General features: G+C 41.7%; 1 protein-coding gene across 1 annotated transcript in view; it reads left to right on the forward strand.

Annotated features, from left to right (window-relative positions):
* Positions 1–21,019, forward strand: part of dscamb (Down syndrome cell adhesion molecule b) — a gene marked incomplete at its 3' end in the record, with an annotated part of 192,844 nt that overhangs the window by 20,112 nt on the left and 151,713 nt on the right. Inside the window, exons 2-3 of the mRNA XM_080772257.1 lie at positions 11,723–12,040; positions 13,034–13,180. Of these exons, the coding sequence (XP_080628383.1) occupies positions 11,723–12,040; positions 13,034–13,180 (465 nt within the window). The remainder of the gene's footprint in view (positions 1–11,722; positions 12,041–13,033; positions 13,181–21,019) is intronic.

Consider the following 21,019-nt stretch of genomic DNA (forward strand, 5'->3'; position numbering starts at 1 on the left):
CGTCAGCTAGGGGGACAAAGGCTAGGGTACTGATACGTACACTAGTATGGTACCCTTGACAGGTCTGCATTTCACTTTTTTGGTAGGTTTTTTTTTGTCTTCTAAATCCTAAACAGTTTTCTGAAAACTTTTCTCTAACTTTTTCTCTTTCATGTCAGGAACCCCCAGAATCATACATATTTGGCCACGTACCCCCAACTCAAAATATTTTGTTCCAGAGACACCCAGAAGTAAAGATTTTAGTTTAAAATGTTAAGTCTAAATTGAGTTGCTTTCACACATTTTTGGTGCAACCACTTCATTAAGTAGCTTTGTGTGTGCCTGCCTGGCTGGCTGGCTACCTGTGTCTGAGCACGAAAATAGCATTTGGTTGGTTTTCAAAACCAAGTCTCACTGTTGTGCAGCCTAACACACATAACTGCATATGATTTCAGGTGTATCAGTACAGTACAGTACAGTACAGTACAGTACAGTACAGTACAGGGACCCCCTGGGGACCCCCACATGGTAACTCTGTCATTTCTCAACCGTTTCCGGAACCGACCCGGCCCCCTGGGCGTGTTCCTGGGGGTCTGGATGTTCCGAGGACCCCCCCGGGGACCCCCACACGGTAACTCTGTCATTTCTCGACCGTTTCGGACGTGGGGCGGCTCGCCGGAACCGGCCCGGCACCCTGGCCGTGTTCCTGCGGGTCTGGAAGTTCCGCGGACCCCCGGGACCCGCACACGGAGTTGCACCACTTACTTCACACGGGTGTGATTTTCATATCTCAAATAGACGAATGTGAAAACTGCAGCAACATAAATCCTAATCCAATTTGGCCAATGCTGCACGGAATAGGAGGCTTTTCAAGTATCCACATCTTCCTTTGATCTGCTTCTCTGCAGCTCAGATGCTGTTGTAGCATTTTTTTCCCCCAGCATTCAATTTAGTATGAAATTAACTAAGTACTTTCATTTACATTTTACTGGAGACTTTGATGTCTGGGAGTTATTCATTTTTCTGTAGACTTTCCTGATTATTTTTTTGTCAAAGGTGCGAACTGTAGATTTAATTATGAATTACATTGAATTGGGAACAGGTGTGTAGATGTCTGTCTGGGTTACACAATAGTTTCAGTTTTCTTTATCTCACCCTGTCTTGATGTTAGACATCACATCACCATAGCGTCTACATGCCAGATAATGGTTTTTTAAGTGGTGCAACCACTTCATTACGGAGCTTTGTGTGTCTCTGGGTCTGTCCGTGGCTGGCTGGCTAGCTGGCTGGGTCTGTCCGAGCACGGAAATATCTGTCCGAGCACGAAAATAGGTTGTTTGTCACAACCAAGTGTCACTGTTGCGCAGCCTAACACACACACACACACACACACACACACACACACACACACACACACACACACACACACACACACACACACACACACACACACATATTAACTGTATGATGGTTTCTGGTGTGACAGTACAGTACAGTACAGTACAGTACAGGGACCCCCTCTGTAACTCTGTCATTTCTCAACTGTTTCGGACACAGGGTGGCTCACCGGAACCGACCCGGCCCCCTGGGCCCGTTCCTGGGGGTCTGGATGTTCCGGGGACCCCCCAGGAACCCCCACACTGTCATTTCTCAACCGTTTCGGACACGGGAAGCTCGCCAGAACCGGGCCGGCATCATGGGCGTGTTCATGTGGGTCTGGAAGTTCTCAAATGATCACCACCATATTTCAAACTCAAATATGAAACAAACACTATTTTCTTGAATGTAACGTAACACATGATTTTGATCATATGCAGTCCAAGATAATTCACACAACCGAAATGTCAACAGGTGCCTGATAAAATAAAACAAAACAATTGTAGAACAAGAGAATGGATAATCACAGGCTTTTCTCCATGCTACCTCAGTGAAATGTATTCATTCATACATTTCACTGTGGGAGTATCGAAATCAGTGTGCAGATATCCTATCAGTGTGCAGATATCCTATTGTTACTTTCTTTCCTTTGTTACTTCATGTTCATGTTTTTTTGTGAGTGGATGTGCATGCTTTATTGTTCTTTTCCTTGATCCACATATAACCATGAATGAATATCAGTGGAGGAAGTACTCAACTCCAAGACTTGAGTGAAAGTTTTGGTACTCCTGATCAAATATTACTCCACTACAAGTGAAAGTTGCTCTGTCACATTTCTGCTTGAGTTAAACTACGGTATTGAAGTATTCAACTGAACAGGCTTTTAAAAATGTGCAAATGTGCTGACCTCATCACTTTGATGACGGCTATGACTGTTTTTATCCCAAGGAGTGTTTTTTTGTGCAAAACCGCCGCCCCCAAATGCGTCGCGATGTGACACATTGTGAGCTTGTAGATCAGCTATTTTCAAAATATTTTTATACATTTTAAAACTTAAAACGGGACATTCTGCATAATGAGTACTTTTTTAATACTGGACTTAATTGTAACTAGAGTATTTCTATATGGCAGTATTGACACTTTTAACTTAAATAAAACATGGGAGTACTTTTCCCACCACTGACCCCACCCCACCCATAGCTCTGCTCTGTATTATCAACAGAACACAGGGAACATTGATATTCCCTGCACCAGCTGGGGAAGAGAAAGAATTGGAATTTAATATGGCTTTTGATGTATTATTTTCGCTGCCCCTGCCGCTTGCCACACTCCAACGTAACACATATATAGCACAATAACCAATTCCATTTGAAAAGACCCAGCATAATAATGTCCAAAATCAACAACCACAAAACCAACATCTTAAAGGAACCCCATAGTACTAGCATATCGTCTCTGTTGGATGGAAAATGTCCAAAACTGAACTGTAATGAACAGCGGGCGACAGCCAGACGAACTTTCCGGAAGTGCATTATTTGCCTATGAGACCCGGCAACTACCGGCGAACGGCAGCGATAGCAGGTGAACAGGCGATAGTCGAAAAGTGGATGGAGGAACGTTGCCTGAAAATAGGCAGATTAGGCGATAGCCAATGAAATTCATGTGTCGCTCGCCGTTGTTCTCCCGCTGTTAAAATGCACTACTTTTCAGGTTTCAAATAAAACAATACTAGCTAAACTAGCAGATCTACAAGCGCGTCGCTTTGGCCCACCTTTCCAGATTGTAGATCTGATCTTTTGATTTTTTTTGTGTGACTGTAATATGGTTGGAAGTGGGGTGTTACTTTATGAAAAAAAACACAAGTTAGAATATGGAGATATAAGAGGTTTCTGCCTGACAGCAACTATATACACACTTTTCACAGAATCCACTTCATTCAAAGTCTGTTTTTCTGCAAAGCCCTTCTTCCCATTCCAGCGATAAATGCCAAGTTATGATGAAACAGCCTTCCTATGTAGCATTCATAGTCTGCAGTGAGTTGTAAAGTTGAGAGGCCAGCACACTGAAAGTATTGCTGTAAATGTTCACATCAGTGATGGGGGTTATTTCACTTTTCATTTCATCTGGCGGTTCAACTGGGATTTCTCAATATCCATCCTTTACGACTGGATTTACCACTTGAAAATCTGGATCACTGCCATTTTACATCTAGAAGTTAAGTGAATTGAAAGTGACTGACCCTAACCCAAATGCAAACACTGATTGCATAATACGTATATTATATAGCTAACTGTTGACATATAGTATACCATTAATTAATGTATTATTATTATTATTAATCACTGATATCGTCTGTCAGGTGGAAACAGTTACTTTTCAGGATTTAAATTTAAAAATGTCAAAATCAATCAATCAATCAAAATCAAAACAAGCCGCGTTTTGAGTTTTGAGCTGCTACTTTTGAAGCTTTATGTGTGATCAGTTAGGACATTCTTTTACGAAAAAACACAAAAAGTTAAAATATGTAGATGAGAGGTTTTTGCCTGACGGCAACAATATATGAATTGTGTATGTACATATGTACATATTTCTCACAGAAATCATAATATAGTTTCCCGGTGTCCCCCAGGGCTAATTTTTTCCCTCAACTCCAAATGGTTTTTCTAAAAGCTCAACACAACATGTTTTGAGCTTATAATGTAGATCTGCTTTTCGCCCAAGGACAGAGAGAAGCTAGTAAGCTACTGTATAGTTCATGTGGTTAAAAGGAACTCACACCTGCACAACGTTTATTGTATTATATTGCTTTCCTTTGTAACGAGTGAATGTACTGTATGCATGCTATTGAATGAATGATCCTTTAGCAAACATTTCTCAAGACTAAGATTTTTTTTAGTCTGCTGTCAGATGAATAAGATTTACTGTATCAGAAAATATTAAACAGTATGACACACATCATGAAATAAATTACATCTGGCTACAAAAGGTCACAGGATCTATTGAATGTGGAGGGGGAGGTAACAAACTGACACACAGTATAACCCCCTAGTACCATACCTTCACATTCAGTAGATCCTGTGATCTTCTGTGGCCAGATGTAATTTCCATGGGTTCTAGTAGGATTATAGTAAATAATAGTAAAGAAATCGCCATAATATTTTGTTTAAAAAAATAAGATGTATTTAGCCAATGCTAAAATCCCTAAAACGAAAGAAAGCAGAAAGTTCCAGGGGGTCCCCAGCAAAATACATAACCACTTTATCCATTGATATGATATATTGGCTATTCAAAATTATCTGCTATTTTTATAGTTATATTGAAAATGTTAGGATTATTATTATTATTATTTACACAAATATTCTCTTCTGGGGGTCCCTGGCACCAAACATTTTTAGATGGGGGGTCCGCGGCCAAAATTTGGGGATCATGACACAAAAGTTTGAGAACCACTGCTCTGGTGACGCTGGTGTAATGAAACCGTGAGATGCATTTGGCTACCTTGTAGATCAGTTCTTTTCAATGTGTGACACAGGCACACCGCTAACTATAAATCACCTGTAATGAACAGTAGGATGGCAGAGAGGTGGAATGGGAGCAGCAGATTTGCATTTATCCCTAAATGGCTGGGTCTAATGGGAGGCCCCTGATGTCAGACGTTTTTATCTCAGGATTCCCCTGTGTGTGTGTGTGTGTGTGTGTGTGTGTGTGTGTGTGTGTGTGTGTGTGTGTGTGTGTGTGTGTGTGTGTGTGTGTGTGTGTGTGTGTGTGTGTGTGTGATTGATTGATTAGGCTACTACTGTATTAACAGTTTGCAGAAAAAAGCACAGGAAAGTACAATTCAATGCTGCTAAGAGGATTTAAAACCCATGCAAAAAAGCCTATTGCTTTCACTGTTCTGTGTGGTTTACATCGTCTGTCGTGTGGAAACCTCATATGTCCAAAACTGTTACTTATCAGGATTAAAATATAGCAAAAGTAACAGATATACTGTGGATTGGCTACTTTTGAGGCTTTTGTGTGACGCTGTAGCATGATCAAGTAGGGCGTTAATTTATGAAAAAACAAGTTTAAATATTGAGATAAGAGGTTTCTGCCCGACAGCAACCACATGCAGGCACTATGAGTCATTCCCGTGGTGTCTGGTGTGTACAGTATGTGACCAGAGAGCTAGCTGTCATCTGGGCAAGGTTCGGTCTCGTCTGTAGCCTAATTCACGCTTCCACATACAGCGCTGTGTGTCGCCTGCCCAGAAATAATTTATTTTCCTCTCATGACCAAGTGTGAATTAGAGTTAATGTGAACAAGCGCCGCTACGCTGCTGCTCATTAAGGCACTAACAGACACGGAGCATCTCCTGTCCTCACAACCTCGCTGCCCATACCAGCTCTGATCAAATTGACCGATTGACAGATTGACCGAGACACTGGATTGATGAATGCTTAGACAGACAAACAGAAAAACAGGGACAGGCAGGCCAGGTAAACAAAGAATGATTTTCTCCTCTCCTAATATCAAATGACACCTTCAGACTATGTCTTCAGACTCCACCTCACCCCATATAGCACTTAAGGCCCCATGCATGTCCACCAAGACCTCTACCGCTGGTAGGCATATTACACACATGTACGCACTGTGCGTTGGGCAATCACTGAGGGGGGGGGGGGCAAAAAATGTGCCAAGCCCCAATCCTCATTGTTTACCTGGTACCCTATACTGTAGTTTCAATGTACAGATTGTTATTTAGATTGTTTAGACAGATGCTAGGTTTATGGTATACCTTTTATCGTAGTTTCACAAAGCACTACACTGTCTGTCTGCATTCTATGTATGTGATTATTATTTGAAGTCGCTCTGGATAAGAGCGTCTCCTAAATATCTAAATTGTGAATTTTATACCTGAGTGTTATATTGTTCGTATGAATGTTAACGTGCTTCGTATTGGTAGGTTATGCCTCATCGCGCGGTCTCTTGCAGAAAGTCACAACAGCGTACATGCAGTACACATTAGGCTTTTGAAACTGCTCAAGCAGAGAAAAGGGCTGGAAACGGTTGCGATCTGAAACCTTGTTAGGAATTTATGAAGTGCTAAAATGTTTTCTCCCCTGGGGAGGGTCCCATGACGCAGCCCGGCTGCCGGTGGCCTGGTGACACTGCAGCCCGAGTTGATGCTGTTGCGTGACGGTGTCACACGTTTAAAATAGCAGACCCACAAGCTCATAGGTCTGCTATTTTCAATGCGTGGCACCTATAATAGAAATGTTACAATTTAGGCATTTAGCAGAGACTATTAATCCAGAGCGACTAAGCAAGGACAACACACGGTAATACATCAAATGCATCTAGAAATAGTACTAATCTAGTGTGGCCTGGATTTTGATTTAAGAGCGTTAATTCACTCAGACCATTTAAATGTTCACATCAACCTAAAACACAACAGATTCTCAATACAAAGGTGACAATAAATGGACTGCGACAAGGATTTCCCCCAAGATGTATATTCAACAAAATAATCAAATCAGACATTAATACACAGTACAAAACAGATTGTATACAAACAAAATTATGATATTTACCTATGACTATTGAACACAACCCATGTGGAAGGCACATGGGAGCAGAGTCACTAGGATCAGGGCCTAAAGTGTGACAAAAAAGGTCAGTCTCAAGGTCAATTATACCTGCACTTATTATACATTATCTACAATATAGCCGCAATTTGCAACTCTAGATTTTTTTATTTTGGGATGAATCTAGAGTTGCACTCCAATTTGCTTTTGTGATCTACTACAAGCTTGAATTATTCTCTTTCAATCTGCCAAGCTTTTGTTTCATAAAAATCCACCGTAGACATGTTGTAGACACTACTTTCTGTCAAGATATTCTCTGCAGGTGATTCTTTTTCTAAGTGTTGGAGTTTGGAAGCACTCGTCGAAGTCACTGAACGCCGACGGTCCTGCGTACCACCTGTTTCTCATTTGCACATAATGCATGAGGCAGCAGCGTGACCCGTTAATAAAAACGAGTGCTTCCAAACTCCAACACTTAGAAAAATAATCACCTTCAGAGAATTTCTTGACAGAAAGTAGCTCATCTATCAATTCTAACAATGTATGAATGTCACTGACAGCGCGTTTTCATCATTAACTGCACGAATCACTCCCACTTTTCACACATGCATGGACCATAATTATATGGAGGTCTTAACGGAGCCCTTTTTGACTTTTTCCCATTTGACACATTAATGATTAATAATGAATTTATTAGTGAATTAACCTCGCACCTCCGTCCCTTAGCGACACTTGCATCACAGGCCACCGTTCTCACCGTTACCCCACTGGCATGCTTCCTCTAGCTACCGCCGCAACACAACAAAATGTGCCCTATACAATTTGGCGCCGCTGACTGTGTGTGTGCGTGTTGCATCCTTTGGTCGTCTTCTCCTGCTAAACTACACGGTTTGCACACATCTCACCATGCACAGCAGCGACAGCTAGCCTGTCCACTAGGCATGCCACGGTATGAGATTTTACAGTACAGTACGGTGCCGGTATTGATAATCTATACCTCGGTATTCCACGGTATTTATATAACCCCCCCCCCCCCACCTATGTCTAGACTACTACCCCCACCTCCTTATAAGCCCTTCTTTGTTCCCCAACCTGCAGGCCTACATATCTTATTCATCTTATTCATGATTATGAATTGATTGAAATAGGGTACAAATACAAAGGGATCACTGAAAGAAGTCCTTGCTGTCTTGTTCCATTCGTCCCTGGCCCAGGACCGAATGGAAACAAGACAGCAAGGACTTCTTTCAGTGATCCCTTTGTATTTGTACCCTATACTGATTACATTTCTGCCAATAAAGTATTCAATAAATGAATCAATAGATATTCCCCACTGTATTTCACTGTACTATGGCTCCCCCTAATGGCCGTTTTAATGGCGTACCCTGTGCTGTAGCAGCTGGTAGTGCAATCTGCGCATGCTCACAACTGTCACTGTGTGCCTCCGTGTTTGTTGACACTAGTTCACTCTTATAGTACATATGGAAATATGGAATATACAATTGGATCTGGGTGTCTTTCAGCAACACTAACTCAAAGGTAGGAAGCAACTTTTCAATCTACTGCAGCTCAGCTGTGTGGTGAAAATAAATGTTTTGCCTTAGTGTGCGAGTGGAGTTGCTTTGCATATGCGCAGCATGCGCTGCCCACCGACGCTGTATTAAAATACCGTATGCTCGGAAATCTCACGGTATCAACACCGTGGCTGTTCCTGCGGTATTACCGAAATTCGGTAAACCGCGGCATGCCTACTGTCCACACATGGACCACTACTTTGCATTCATATTCATGTCATATTTACAGTACTACGGCCTTCACAGTGACCGGGATTTTTCCAACCCCCTCAGGCCAGGAGGCGGTGTGTGTGTGTGCGCGCGCGCGCGGACGGTAAACACTCAGCAACACGTTAAATTTCTACTTCTACTAAAGAAAGAGGCAGTGATGGAGCCATAAGTCCATATCCATACATTCGGGGACATAAATTGCGCAAAATACTTTTAAACATGACGCCAGCAGGCTGCTACATCCTCCTAGCGGTTGTGTGCTAAGCTACATTGTCAACACGGCAATGACCAGGGTTGCCACATTGACAGATTGGGTTTTTCTTTTATGCTTGAATTCTTTATTGTCAACACTTCACCCTGACTGGATAATAATATTTTTCCATAATAAGATGTAAGATGAATCGGGCGTAAGACATCTATACGGCAAAGCCTCTGTGTCCTTCAGAAGCCTACGGAGAGCTGCATGCAACACGTTGCTTCTTAACCCCCCGCCCAATAAGCCTACGGAGAGCTGCATGCAACACGTTGCTTCTTAACCCCCCGCCCAATAAGCCTACGGAGAGCTGCATGCAACACGTTGCTTCTTAACCCCCCGCCCAATAACACAAGATTTGTCATCTATAAGCTTGTGCTATTTTATAACAGTGCTGTTTCTCATGTTGCTGGCGACCTATTAGACCACTGGGGAATCAAAACTTTGGAAACAAAAATATAAAATATCCAAAATATAAGTGACGCATAAACACAATACAGTATACTATACTACCCCACACACACACACACACACACACACGAATGGCTGAGACGGTGAGCCGTGCTGTACTGTACTGTGCGTGTAGCCACAAGACCATCATCCTCTGGCCGCATCACTCAGAAATCAAACGCGTAGGTAGCAATTACTAGTGAGCCTGCCGGAGCTAATTGGTCCCACGTTGTCATGTCTCACCCGCCATCCCTCTGGAGAGTGCTCCCGCACACAGATGCATTTAACATCATTCTCTGTAACCGTGTGATGCTCACTCCAATCAAAGCATTGGAGCATAATCAAGGCTTTTTTTCTGCAAGGCAACTGACCTTATTTCATAATTGATGACCCTTTATGTTGATTTAATGTTGCTGTGCTCCCATGGAGGGGAGCACACATGAAGAGTTCTTATTGCTAAATTATTTTTAAGATAAACTCAGCATCACTATAGACTGTAGTATAACCTTCATGACCTGAAAATCATTTCTAAAATACCTTAAAAAGACCTAGCCAGTCTGTTAATGTGTCAACTTCTTGCCTTTTTCAAACTGCAGACTTGCATTTGTTTTGGTAACGAATCCTTTATCTGCAAAACATTTCTTTTCTTTTCTGTGTTGCATTCCTGTATTTGATCAACTCACACCATAAAAAAAACTGAGCTTGTAAATCTGCTACTTTAGCTCTTTTTATCCTTTTGTGTGATGCTGTACAGCAGCAGTATGATTGATTGCATTGATTTATGAAAAAGTTAAAATATGGAGAAAAAAATACACAATAATTGTGCTCTTTTTACCTGGCGTCTCCGTTTTGGGTGGCTAAATATTTCAAAAACTCTTTTTTTTTATACATTTTCAAAAATTGTTAAACGTTTGCAACATTGATGTCATACCCAATATTTGTTTACAAAGCCTAAAAGTCAATCAGAAATTAATTCTGTTCCAATATTCAATACCCCCCCCTTTGTTTTGCCTGATTTAGTGTGAAAAAGAGGCCAATTTACACCTGATACCGTTTCACATTCGCCAAATCCCCCCCATTGTCTGCTGGAAAATTCAGATGTTTAACTGAAATGCCGATGGCAAGGTCTCTGAAACTTTGGAAGTTTATGATCTGTAAATCATTAATTGCAATAATTTGTACGACAATAGGCTCTATGTACCACTTGTACAGTATACAGGCAGCACAGCAGCCATTTCATTTAGAAAGTAACTCCTACTTCCGGGCCTCTTTTTAACCTCAAGGACCCCCATAACTGGGTTAGCCAGTTACACACCCGTATGGGTTACAGGGCCATTTGGAACTTATAAAGACACTTTGAGACCGCGTATATCTATTCTATGTCCGAGCATAGACATGGTAACGCCCCGCCTGCCTGTGATTGGCCTACCGACACTGCCCGTCTTGCCCCAATGGTCCCACCAGACTGTCCTCCGAGACGTGAGGTTACTCTGTGGTGGGAAATAATACGTACAAGATAATGACAGCTTGTAACTTTTATTTTTGTAGAAGAGGAAAACTAATATTGTTTATGCCGTTTGTTTTGATTGAATGATTGATTGAACACGTATTTGTATGATTTGATTTGGGTGTGTTCTAAATTAAAGTGTTAGTGTTGATTATTGTGTATTAATCTAATTATAGTAAACTAATACTATTATACTAAAAAAGATAAAGATCAAGGGAAAAGAGACCTTTTTACAGTACAATAATGTTTCAAGTATACACTGTACGCTACAGTGTACACATGTAAAATAAACAGCATAAACAATATATTAGTTTGCCTCTTCTACCAAACATAAAAGTTACTGTCGTGCGTGCCAAGCTGTCATTCCTTGTATTATCGTACTTGTATTATTTATTTATTTATTTCCCACCGCGGAGAAACCTCGCGACAGACTATCCAGCATAATCCACCTCGGAGGAAAGTCTGGTAAGGCTGGCAGTGTCGGTAGGCCAATCAGAGGCAGACGGGGTGTTACCATGTCTATGCTCGGACGTAGAATAGATAGCTTTGAGACCCCCCGGTGTAGCAGAGTGTTTCCAGTGAGCCAACATGCACAATAGCAGCACCTCCACTCTGTTTGACCAGAATGGAACAGAGCCTTAAATAGTAACATTGGTAACACCAGTGAAGGAATTTGGACGAGGCTCGGAAGTAGGAAGAGTTATTTCCAAAATGGCTGCTGTGCTGAATAGAGCCCATTGCCAATTTGTCATCATCCAATGTCATGACGGTGACCACCTCTACTTCTCTCTCCTCCCTTGTGCAGTTTTTAGTGAAGACCTACATTCCAGCCTGTACTTCGTCAATGCATCTCTGCAAGAGGTAGTGTTCGCCAGCACCACAGGGACCTCGGTGCCCTGTCCGGCCGCGGGCGCGCCGCCCGCCTCGCTGCGCTGGTACCTGGCGACGGGCGAGGAGATCTACGACGTGCCGGGCATCCGCCACGTCCACCCCAATGGCACGCTGCAGATCTTCAACTTCCTGCCCTCCAGCTTCAGCAAGCTGATCCACGACAACACCTACTACTGCACTGCCGAGAACCCCACAGGAAAGATCCGCAGCCAGGATGTGCACATCAAGGCAGGTTAGTAACCGTTGGAGCATTCAGTAGTAGTCTAGTAGCCAGGATGTGCACATCAAGGCAGGTTAGTAACCGTTGGAGCATTCAGTAGTAGTCTAGTAGCCAGGATGTGCACATCAAGGCAGGTTAGTAACCGTTGGAGCATTCAGTAGTAGTGTAGTAGCCAGGATGTGCACATCAAGGCAGGTTAGTAACCGTTGGAGCATTCAGTAGTAGTCTAGTAGCCAGGATGTGCACATCAAGGCAGGTTAGTAACCGCTGGAGCATTCAGTAGTAGTCTAGTAGCCAGGATGTGCACATCAAGGCAGGTTAGTAACCGCTGGAGCATTCAGTAGAGGGGTGAAACAGACCAATCAATTTAATCCATTGCAAAAATGTCATTTGTGGCTGTCGGGCAGAAACTTCTTATATATTCAAACTTTTTGTGTTTTGTGTTTTTTTTTCTTTTTCATAAATAAACACCATAAATAAACACCCTACATGATCATACAATCAATAAAACATACACCCTACTTGATCATATGAAAGTATTTCAACATTACACAAAAGTATCAAAAGTAGCAGATTAACTTTTCGATGAAACTTGAATTTGAACATATGAGGGTTCCACCTGACAGAGGTGATACAATGGGGCTTAACTGGTTCATTGATTTGATGATACAGTATATATATATTTTTTTAATATATATATATTTTTTTTAATAACGTGCTTGACTCCAGTTTTTACTCCACTACAATTATTTGATAGGTTTAGTTAGTAGTTACTTTGCAGATCAAATTTGTTCAACAAAACATACATTAACTACTAAATGATAATGTATTATTATATATCACATACTATACGATATATCATCATATTTACCAATAGTATCGTCATCATACATAAAAAAATATCTAATTTGTTTAACAAAATGTTGTCGAGTTGTGGGCTTAGATTTAGGTTTTTGCAATGCTTGCAATGTCAGTTTTCTCTCCTTCCTGGTTTGCCCTTGGCAGTGTCTCGAGAACCCTACACAGTGCGCGTGGCTGACCAGAAGGCCATGCGAGGCAATGTGGCGGTCTTCAAGTGCATTATCCCCTCCTCCGTGGAGGCCTACGTCACTGTCATATCATGGGAGAAAGACACAGTCTCACTCAACTCAGGTAAGACCCCTGAGCATTTCCTTTACATATTTGAACTTTTTGTGTTTTTGAAAATTCTCATGCTCTACGTGTTTGGCGGCAGAACTGCGATTATTACAGCATGTTTGACAAGCTTCCCCCTCAGTAGCCGCCTCCCTACACAGTACATACACCAGTGTTGATTCATCCAGACCATTTTGTAACTCTGAGAGAGTGCACAAATTGAACCAAAACTGAGGTTCCATTTGGTTGTACCACTCTCAGATTTAAATGAATGAACCCTTGAGATTTCACTGTGTTCTCTTTCTCTGCTGTACGTGCTCCTGTGGACACTGTGCTCTCTCCCTCCCTCTCTCTCTCCCTCCGTCTCTCTCCCTCCGTCTCTCTCTCTCTCTCTCTCCCTATGTCCCTCTCTCCCTCTATGACTCATTTTACCTGCTTACTGTCATCATCAGCCATTACCAGGGACTCAGCCGCGCTGGCTGGCTGTGTGACCGTGTCCTCTCACTAGCCACAGGATGTTGATATCTGTCACAACCAATCACTGGGCTTATAGTCCATCCTTGCCCCCTCTCTCTCTCCCTCTCCTTTCTCTCTCTCTCTCTCTCTCTCTCTCTCTCTCCCCCCTCCACCACCCCTCGCAACCCACCACTAATCCTATACCGTCACCACACCGACCCCAACCAACTTCCATTTTGCCTTCTCTGAGGGGTAAAGTGGAATGGTTTACATAGCCTCATCATTGACCTATTTACCCTCTGGCAGATGAAACCTACTGCGCAGCATGATAATGCAAAAAAAAAGAAAAAGAAAGAAAAGACATCAGATATTTTTCTGTGTGGACTCACTTCATTTTCTCCCCCCTCCCTCCCCTCACTGAAACTAAATGGGATGCTTATCTCTTTGATTGCTTCCTGCGCTGCCCGCTGGCTGGGTTTTTAGCTCCATACTGTGGCCGTTCGTTGGTTCGTTCAGGGACCTGTAAGTGAGCACTTGATGTCATTTGACTGAGGGCTAGAATCTGGGGACGGACAGTGTTTTTTTCTGCTTTTTTGGTGGCATTTTAAATGCGTCTGCTCGAGCATGAAGATGTGTCCTCTGATCCATGCCAGTGCCTTCATTTACTCACAGTATACTGGAGGTACTCTCCGCTCTGGCAGCCAGTCAGATATACGTACTTTATGTGTGGCCTCATCTAATGGATGGCAAGAGAGAATAAGGGGGCATACACATAATTATATCTTTGCTCTCGGGCTGAAACCTCTTATCTCCATAGTCTAACTTTGTGTGCGCATGCGTGTGTCTGTGTGTGTGTGTGTGTGTGTGTGTGTGTGTGTGTGTGTGTGTGTGTCAATGGAGTGTAAATTCGGACTTAAATTCGAGTGTGGGTTTTGAAGCGCGCTCAGATCGGCACGGCATTTATGAAGTGATCGTAAATAGCTGATCCTTGCGTAATTTCGGTTGTAGCATTGATAAATGTGACGGCAGAAATCAATCTGGCACTCCCTATGAAATCTAGCCTCGCCCTCGTTTTTGCGACATGAACAACTGCAATACAACAAAACAACGTATGGAAACCATAGTTCATCATCACATGGTTTGGAGCACAGATTCATAAAAGTATACAATCAAAAGTATACAATACATTACACGATATACATAGACATATCGGAAGGCTTTCCCTATTTGTACAGTGAAAGAACATCAGAAAAGCACCCAATTTATAGATTACTTTTAGTTTTTCAGATTTTAGTAATGCAATTAATTTAAACATAGAAGGGTGGGTAAAAAAATTAATTTGCAGGTATTTTTGCCTGAAATTCATAATGCTAGTATTCTTACATTCCAACAAAACATGGTACTCATCTCCAATTCTGGCTTCATTACATAGGTTACAAATCCTCTGACTTCTTTCCAGTCCTTTATATCTACCGATGACCTTTGGAATTCTTGTGTAGTTACATGATGGAAAGCCAATAAAAAAGTTTCCCCTGCTCGCCTCGCTGCCCACCTCACACCCCCCCCCCCCCCCCCACACACACACACACACGCGCGCGCGCATACGCAACTTGCGATCTCAACTGTCACTGTATGTTGTTAGTTGTATATAAAGTTGTAAATTATAAGTCTTTATTCATTTAATATACAACAAGATATATTTGTGAACGAAAATCTGAACCTGTGAACCATGAATTAAATAATAAATAGCTCACATGTCATTGGAATGAGTTTGGTCTCGCACAGCCCGTGACAGCCACACACACGCTGCTGTTTGTCCTGTCTGTCACTGTGCCTGTGGTCCGTGACACTGTGACCATGCATGTTTATGACAGTCTATATTAGATAGGCTCGCTGCAGTGCACGGCATGGTCCTGTCAATTATATGAATGTCTGTGGTACTGGTGGTGGTACTGTAGGCTGGTTGGGTTACCTATCTCCGATCTCCAAAGTCCCGATGGCGGATGCAGTCTCCACGTGCGCTCATGGCTTGGCGCTTTTGGCATTCGAGCGACACGTCAGGTTTATCCTTAAACGAGGATGAGACGAGGAGATTGCACATAACTCCAGAAAGACATGGGCCTGCGGTAGAGTACAGTACCCACGTTGGGAGACTTAACTCTCCAGCTGCAGTAGTCTCCAACGTCTCTCCATGTCATGAAAATATTCTAGCACAGGCAGCGCAAATCCTTGCATGTATGCGCTCATGCAAAACACTGTTTAAATGGCATCTAACTTGCAACATTGTTTTTAATTGCGTGATTTTAATTGCTTGTAAACTTGGAAATATCCTAACAATTTCATGCCTTTACAAAATATATTTTTTCACATGTATTCTATTTATTAGTTTTATACTTTTAGGAGTGAATACATATGTTTAGATGCCTATGACAGCCGAGCCGCTGTCATAGGCATCACATAGCTGTCTATAGAGGGGTAACAGTGCAAGGTCTGTTTTGTTTTTACTAAGAATAGATGGTTTAATGAAATGTTTATTTTTCTTGAATTTACTGAAGCTTTTGTCATGGGAGACTCTCATATTGCCCACTTCATAATCCCTTACATACGGACTCCCATCTCTATATTCTGAGTAAAAGTTTCTAATTAGGTTTTGCCCTAAAAGGGTAGGAAAGGATCGTTACATCACATTCTGTGTAAGCATAATGAAGAATAATTCTTTACTTATTTAATGTTTTCCAGTGGCAACCTTCGTAGTGCTACCATTTTTGCTACGGCTGAAACTAAGTGACTTTGTGCTTAAATCCTGATCCCATTATAAACATAAATCTTCTCTTCTGGGGGTCCCTGGCAGAAAACATTTTCAGATGGGGGTCCGAGTCCGTGGGCATATCAATTTGGGGGTCCTTCACATGAAAAGGTTTGAGAACCACTGGTCCAGCCGGTTGCCAAATCTGGGCTCTAGCATTGTGGATTTAATTTGGTTTTATAAGAGAAGGCGGAGAGTAATCTTCCACCTCTCATTTTACATTGCCTTTGTGAGGGTCCACCTAGCCTGGTTGCTATGGCAGCCTACCACACCGTTTCAAAACACACCTTAGGGCTCGGCAATATGACTTCAAGTCAATATCACCATTGTGTTCAACTGTTGCCTCGATTACAATGAATCATTATGAAAATAGCAGATCTGCAAGCTTGCAACGTGTCACACAGCGACGCCTGGCACTTATAGATCAGCAAATATTTTTCTATTTCTGTCCACAACCTTTGTACAATGAATGAAATATAATACAGGATTAAGTGGTTAATCAGACTAATTGATTTAGTCGATTATATTATTTGTGCAATTTCAAGAAGAAAAAAAGAAATAAATGAACATGCTTCTGATTTCTTCGTTATAATTCGGTTACTATAATATCTAATATTCTAAATATCGGTTTTGCTATATGTTTTTGGATAATTAGCAAGCCCTGCCACACTGTGTTGCAGGTCAGGGAGAAAGGTTCAGTGAAATAGGACATAAAAACATCTGGAGTAGTTTGTGTACAGTATTATTCCTCTGTACTGAAAAGATAAGTTATCCTGCCTAAAAGGTATCTATTGTTTTGCCTATCCAAAATGGCCGTTTGTAGAATATGCACTTACATTTTGATAGATCGTACTGTCTGGCTAGGCCTGTCAAAGGCATGAGCACACGGTCAAAATCACTGCTGGTCGGCAATAAATATTTGATGGTCGATTCTTGATGCATGAGAGAATGCACCTCGCGCTGTTATGAAGACGGCATGCCAGGGCTACATGGTGTGCGATTGTGTGTACTGTGCGCACACACCCCTTGCATGTGCTTTTGTATTTGTGTGTGTATCTGTGTGATAGAGTGAAGAGAGAGAGAAAGCGAAAGAGAGAGCATGGGGTTATCAACGGTCCTGACAATGCGGACTCTGCTCACTTTGACCCAGCCTAGTTTTCCTTTTTCCGAATCTCTTTTTCTCCCCCCTGCCCCCCTCTTTCTTCTTAAAATGTTCATGAAAGAAGACCTGGTCTCGGTGGACATGAAATAAAGCTATCCCACAGCCATGCTAAATTATTAATCTCAGGTTTTTGTTGGGAACAGTAACATCAAGCGCACATCATCCTCACTGTTCATCAGAATGTAAGGAGGAATGCAGCAATGCTCAGTCTATTCAACTCACAGTGCAGCAACCCGGATGGTTTCTTTGTGCACTTGCAAAAATAGTGCAATAGATATACTGTATAACATAATCATCAGAAATATTTCCTTTTATTATTTGGCTACTGCAGCTGAACATCCAGGGGGGTCCACAACATACAATATCTTATATACAAGTGAAAAGGTGTACCCATACTCATTCTTCATGCTCTATCTCCGACCGAACCACACTTTTACCACACATCTCTATATGCAAAATAAATTCGCCACCCTCCCCGAACTGACATAGCCTATTTTTTAGCCGTTCAAGTTTCTTATTTAATCTGCAAATATTACTTTTATGAAAATCACGATCGAGCCAGCAGATAAACGGGTGCCACAACACGCCGAGAAACAAGGAATTTAACCACGCTACTTGCATACACTGCAACTCGCTTACAATTCGCAAACCTGGCAACACTGCCTGCCTCTTACGTCACCAGCTCTGCTCCTCCTGGCCTCCGTAGTCCGTCGCGCTCACAATCTGTCGCAGCCATCTTGCTTTTCTTTTGGATGGGCGAGTGGACATTTAATGCTAATAAATTAATTATAGGTCCAGCAAGCAAATCATGATGGTCTGATTGTGCTCAATAGGTCACAATAACATTCCGAAATTAGGTGTTGTGTTTTGTTTGGCATTTTCCCCAGTAGTAGTTGCATATCTATCTCAGCTTTTGCCTGATAGCACACATGCTAACGTCAGCAGCCATAGCAACATACAGTGTGCGCAGACATAACATGAGTTGTTTACAACACAAACACACGGCCTTTTCACCACGCAATACACACAACAGCTCGGGAGTTATTAAACCGAACGTGGACGCTGTTTCAGTGTTACATTTGCTGCGCATATCGGAATAATTGTAACGGCATGCATGATAAATGTAACAACGCTAAAAAACACCATTAAACATATCGTTTTCACCTTAAAGCTATTACATTTCATTGAAGCAACTCCTTAGCATTGTTTTCATACCATGGATGTGATAAGATAATGTATCAAACATAAGGGAAATATTAAATAGGATCGGGTGTACCAGTTTGGCCATTTCTTTTTTTTCAATGGGGCAATACATTGATTAAACAAACGTTTGATTGATTGAGTTGTACAACGTTATACAACCCTAAACTAATTTTAGAATACACTACACAATACAATACAATTTTAGAACATATTTTGCACGTTCCATTTTTTTACTCAGAGATCCCTTTAGCTACACATGTAATATTTCCAGGCAACGGACCTACACATGTCAGCTACCATAAACCACTTCAAGTTATTAGGACGAAATAACTGACAGGAGTGACGGTGCTGTGCTGTGAGTAAACTAATAGGGGAGAGCCGCCAAGGATGTAACATTTTGCACGTTTCATTCTTTTACTCAGAGATCCGTTTAGCTACACATGTAATATTTTCAGGCAACGGACCTACACATGTCAGCTACCATAAACCACTTCAAGTTATTTTTTTGATAAAACAGGTCGGGAGTTATTCAACCGAACGTGGACGCTGTTTCAGTGTTACATTTGCTGCGCATATCGGATCAATTGTAACGGCATGCATGATAAATGTAACAACGCTAAAAAACACCATTAAACATATCGTTCTCAGCTTAAAGCAATTACATTTCATTGAAGCAACTCCTTAGCATTGTTTTTATACCATGGATGTGATAAGAAAATGTATCAAACATAAGGGAAATATTAAATAGTATCGGGTGTACCAGTACCAGTTTGGCCATTTCTTTTTTTTCAATGGGGCAATACATTGATTAAACAAACGTTTGATTGATTGAGTTGTACAACGTTATACAACCCTAAACTAATTTCAGAATACACTACACGATACAATACCATTTCAGAACATATAATATTGGCCAATATGTCAAATATGTAAATATTACATATAATGGCATTGAATGGAAGCGGACCATTTGTAACACATGTTACAAATGACCCGCTTTTGCAAGTTTTCTTTGCAGTTGCTTACAGACCAGAATGAACGTGAATTCCGTCTAAACACGATGCAAACTAATGAAGAACATAAGCATGAACACATCCATGTGGATTTTTATTCACCAACACCAAAGACAAAAATTGTACCACACATATACTCCAGGTGTAAAATTAGACGCATTTTGAAGGTAAACACTTCAAACTTCAAACTCCTGGCCACGTAGAGTACGTTGCTGTACACATACTGACGCGATGGCGTCATGGTGGCGTTGACCAATCAAGATATAACGTCCATGTTACAACCGTGAAGCGTTACAACCTTGGCGGCTCTCCCCTACATTTGTTACTAACATTAGGTTGTGGCGAAGTAGACACGTGGCCAGCAGATACTGTGTTTTGGACAAACAGGCTAGGTATTGGTGTTGATTTGGGTCAACTGGACAAACAGCGTGGTGTTGTTTTGTGTCTGTGTTTGTGTTGGAGCGCCTCAGTGTGGCCGTACAGGTCATGTGCAACCTCTTCCACAGAGAGATGGAGACACTAAATCTCAGCTGGACAAACATGTTTGCATGCATGCATCGCTGCCTTGCATGCTGTGTGCTACTGTTGAGTCTGTCACTTACTTTGACTGATTTATGGCATTGTCTTTCTGTTAAAATCCAACTATGTTAATTTAAGAACTCTGGGCATATAGGTCATTGTTTATTCACTGTGCACACGTGTAGCCTATTGTATGTCAGACTGTATGTCTGTCCCACAGTCACAATCCTTTAGTACTTAGGCTGTGGAAATATTCAGGACAAAACAATGGTACATTTCCAATAACCCATTCGTTACCACATGTGGAGTCAACTCCCGCCATTTATTTCTTCCCATAGTGCGTGGCAAAGTCGCTCTGGGATGAGTGCGCGCGTAGCGCGCACGAAATTCTAGTAACATACATTTGGACAAAAATGTTGAGAACCAGTGGGCTCGATGCAGCGTGGACTCACAATGAGGAATCTTTTTATGGATGTCAATGCTACGCAGTGTATAGGCATATACACTAACATACTGTGTAATTTGTTTTATTAATATTGTAAATCTAACATCTTAAAACGATTCCAAGCAAGCAGAGAGGAAAGCATGTGGAAATAACATCTCATAAAATCATGAATATCCTGCGACGTGCGATTCACATCGGGGTAAAAAATAGATGCATAATTACAGACTAGGTCCTGTCTTCATTAATAAGCTGT

This window comes from Protomyctophum bolini (genome assembly GCF_963924005.1).
Source record: "Protomyctophum bolini genome assembly, chromosome: 9".
NCBI classification, from domain to species: domain Eukaryota; kingdom Metazoa; phylum Chordata; class Actinopteri; order Myctophiformes; family Myctophidae; genus Protomyctophum; species Protomyctophum bolini.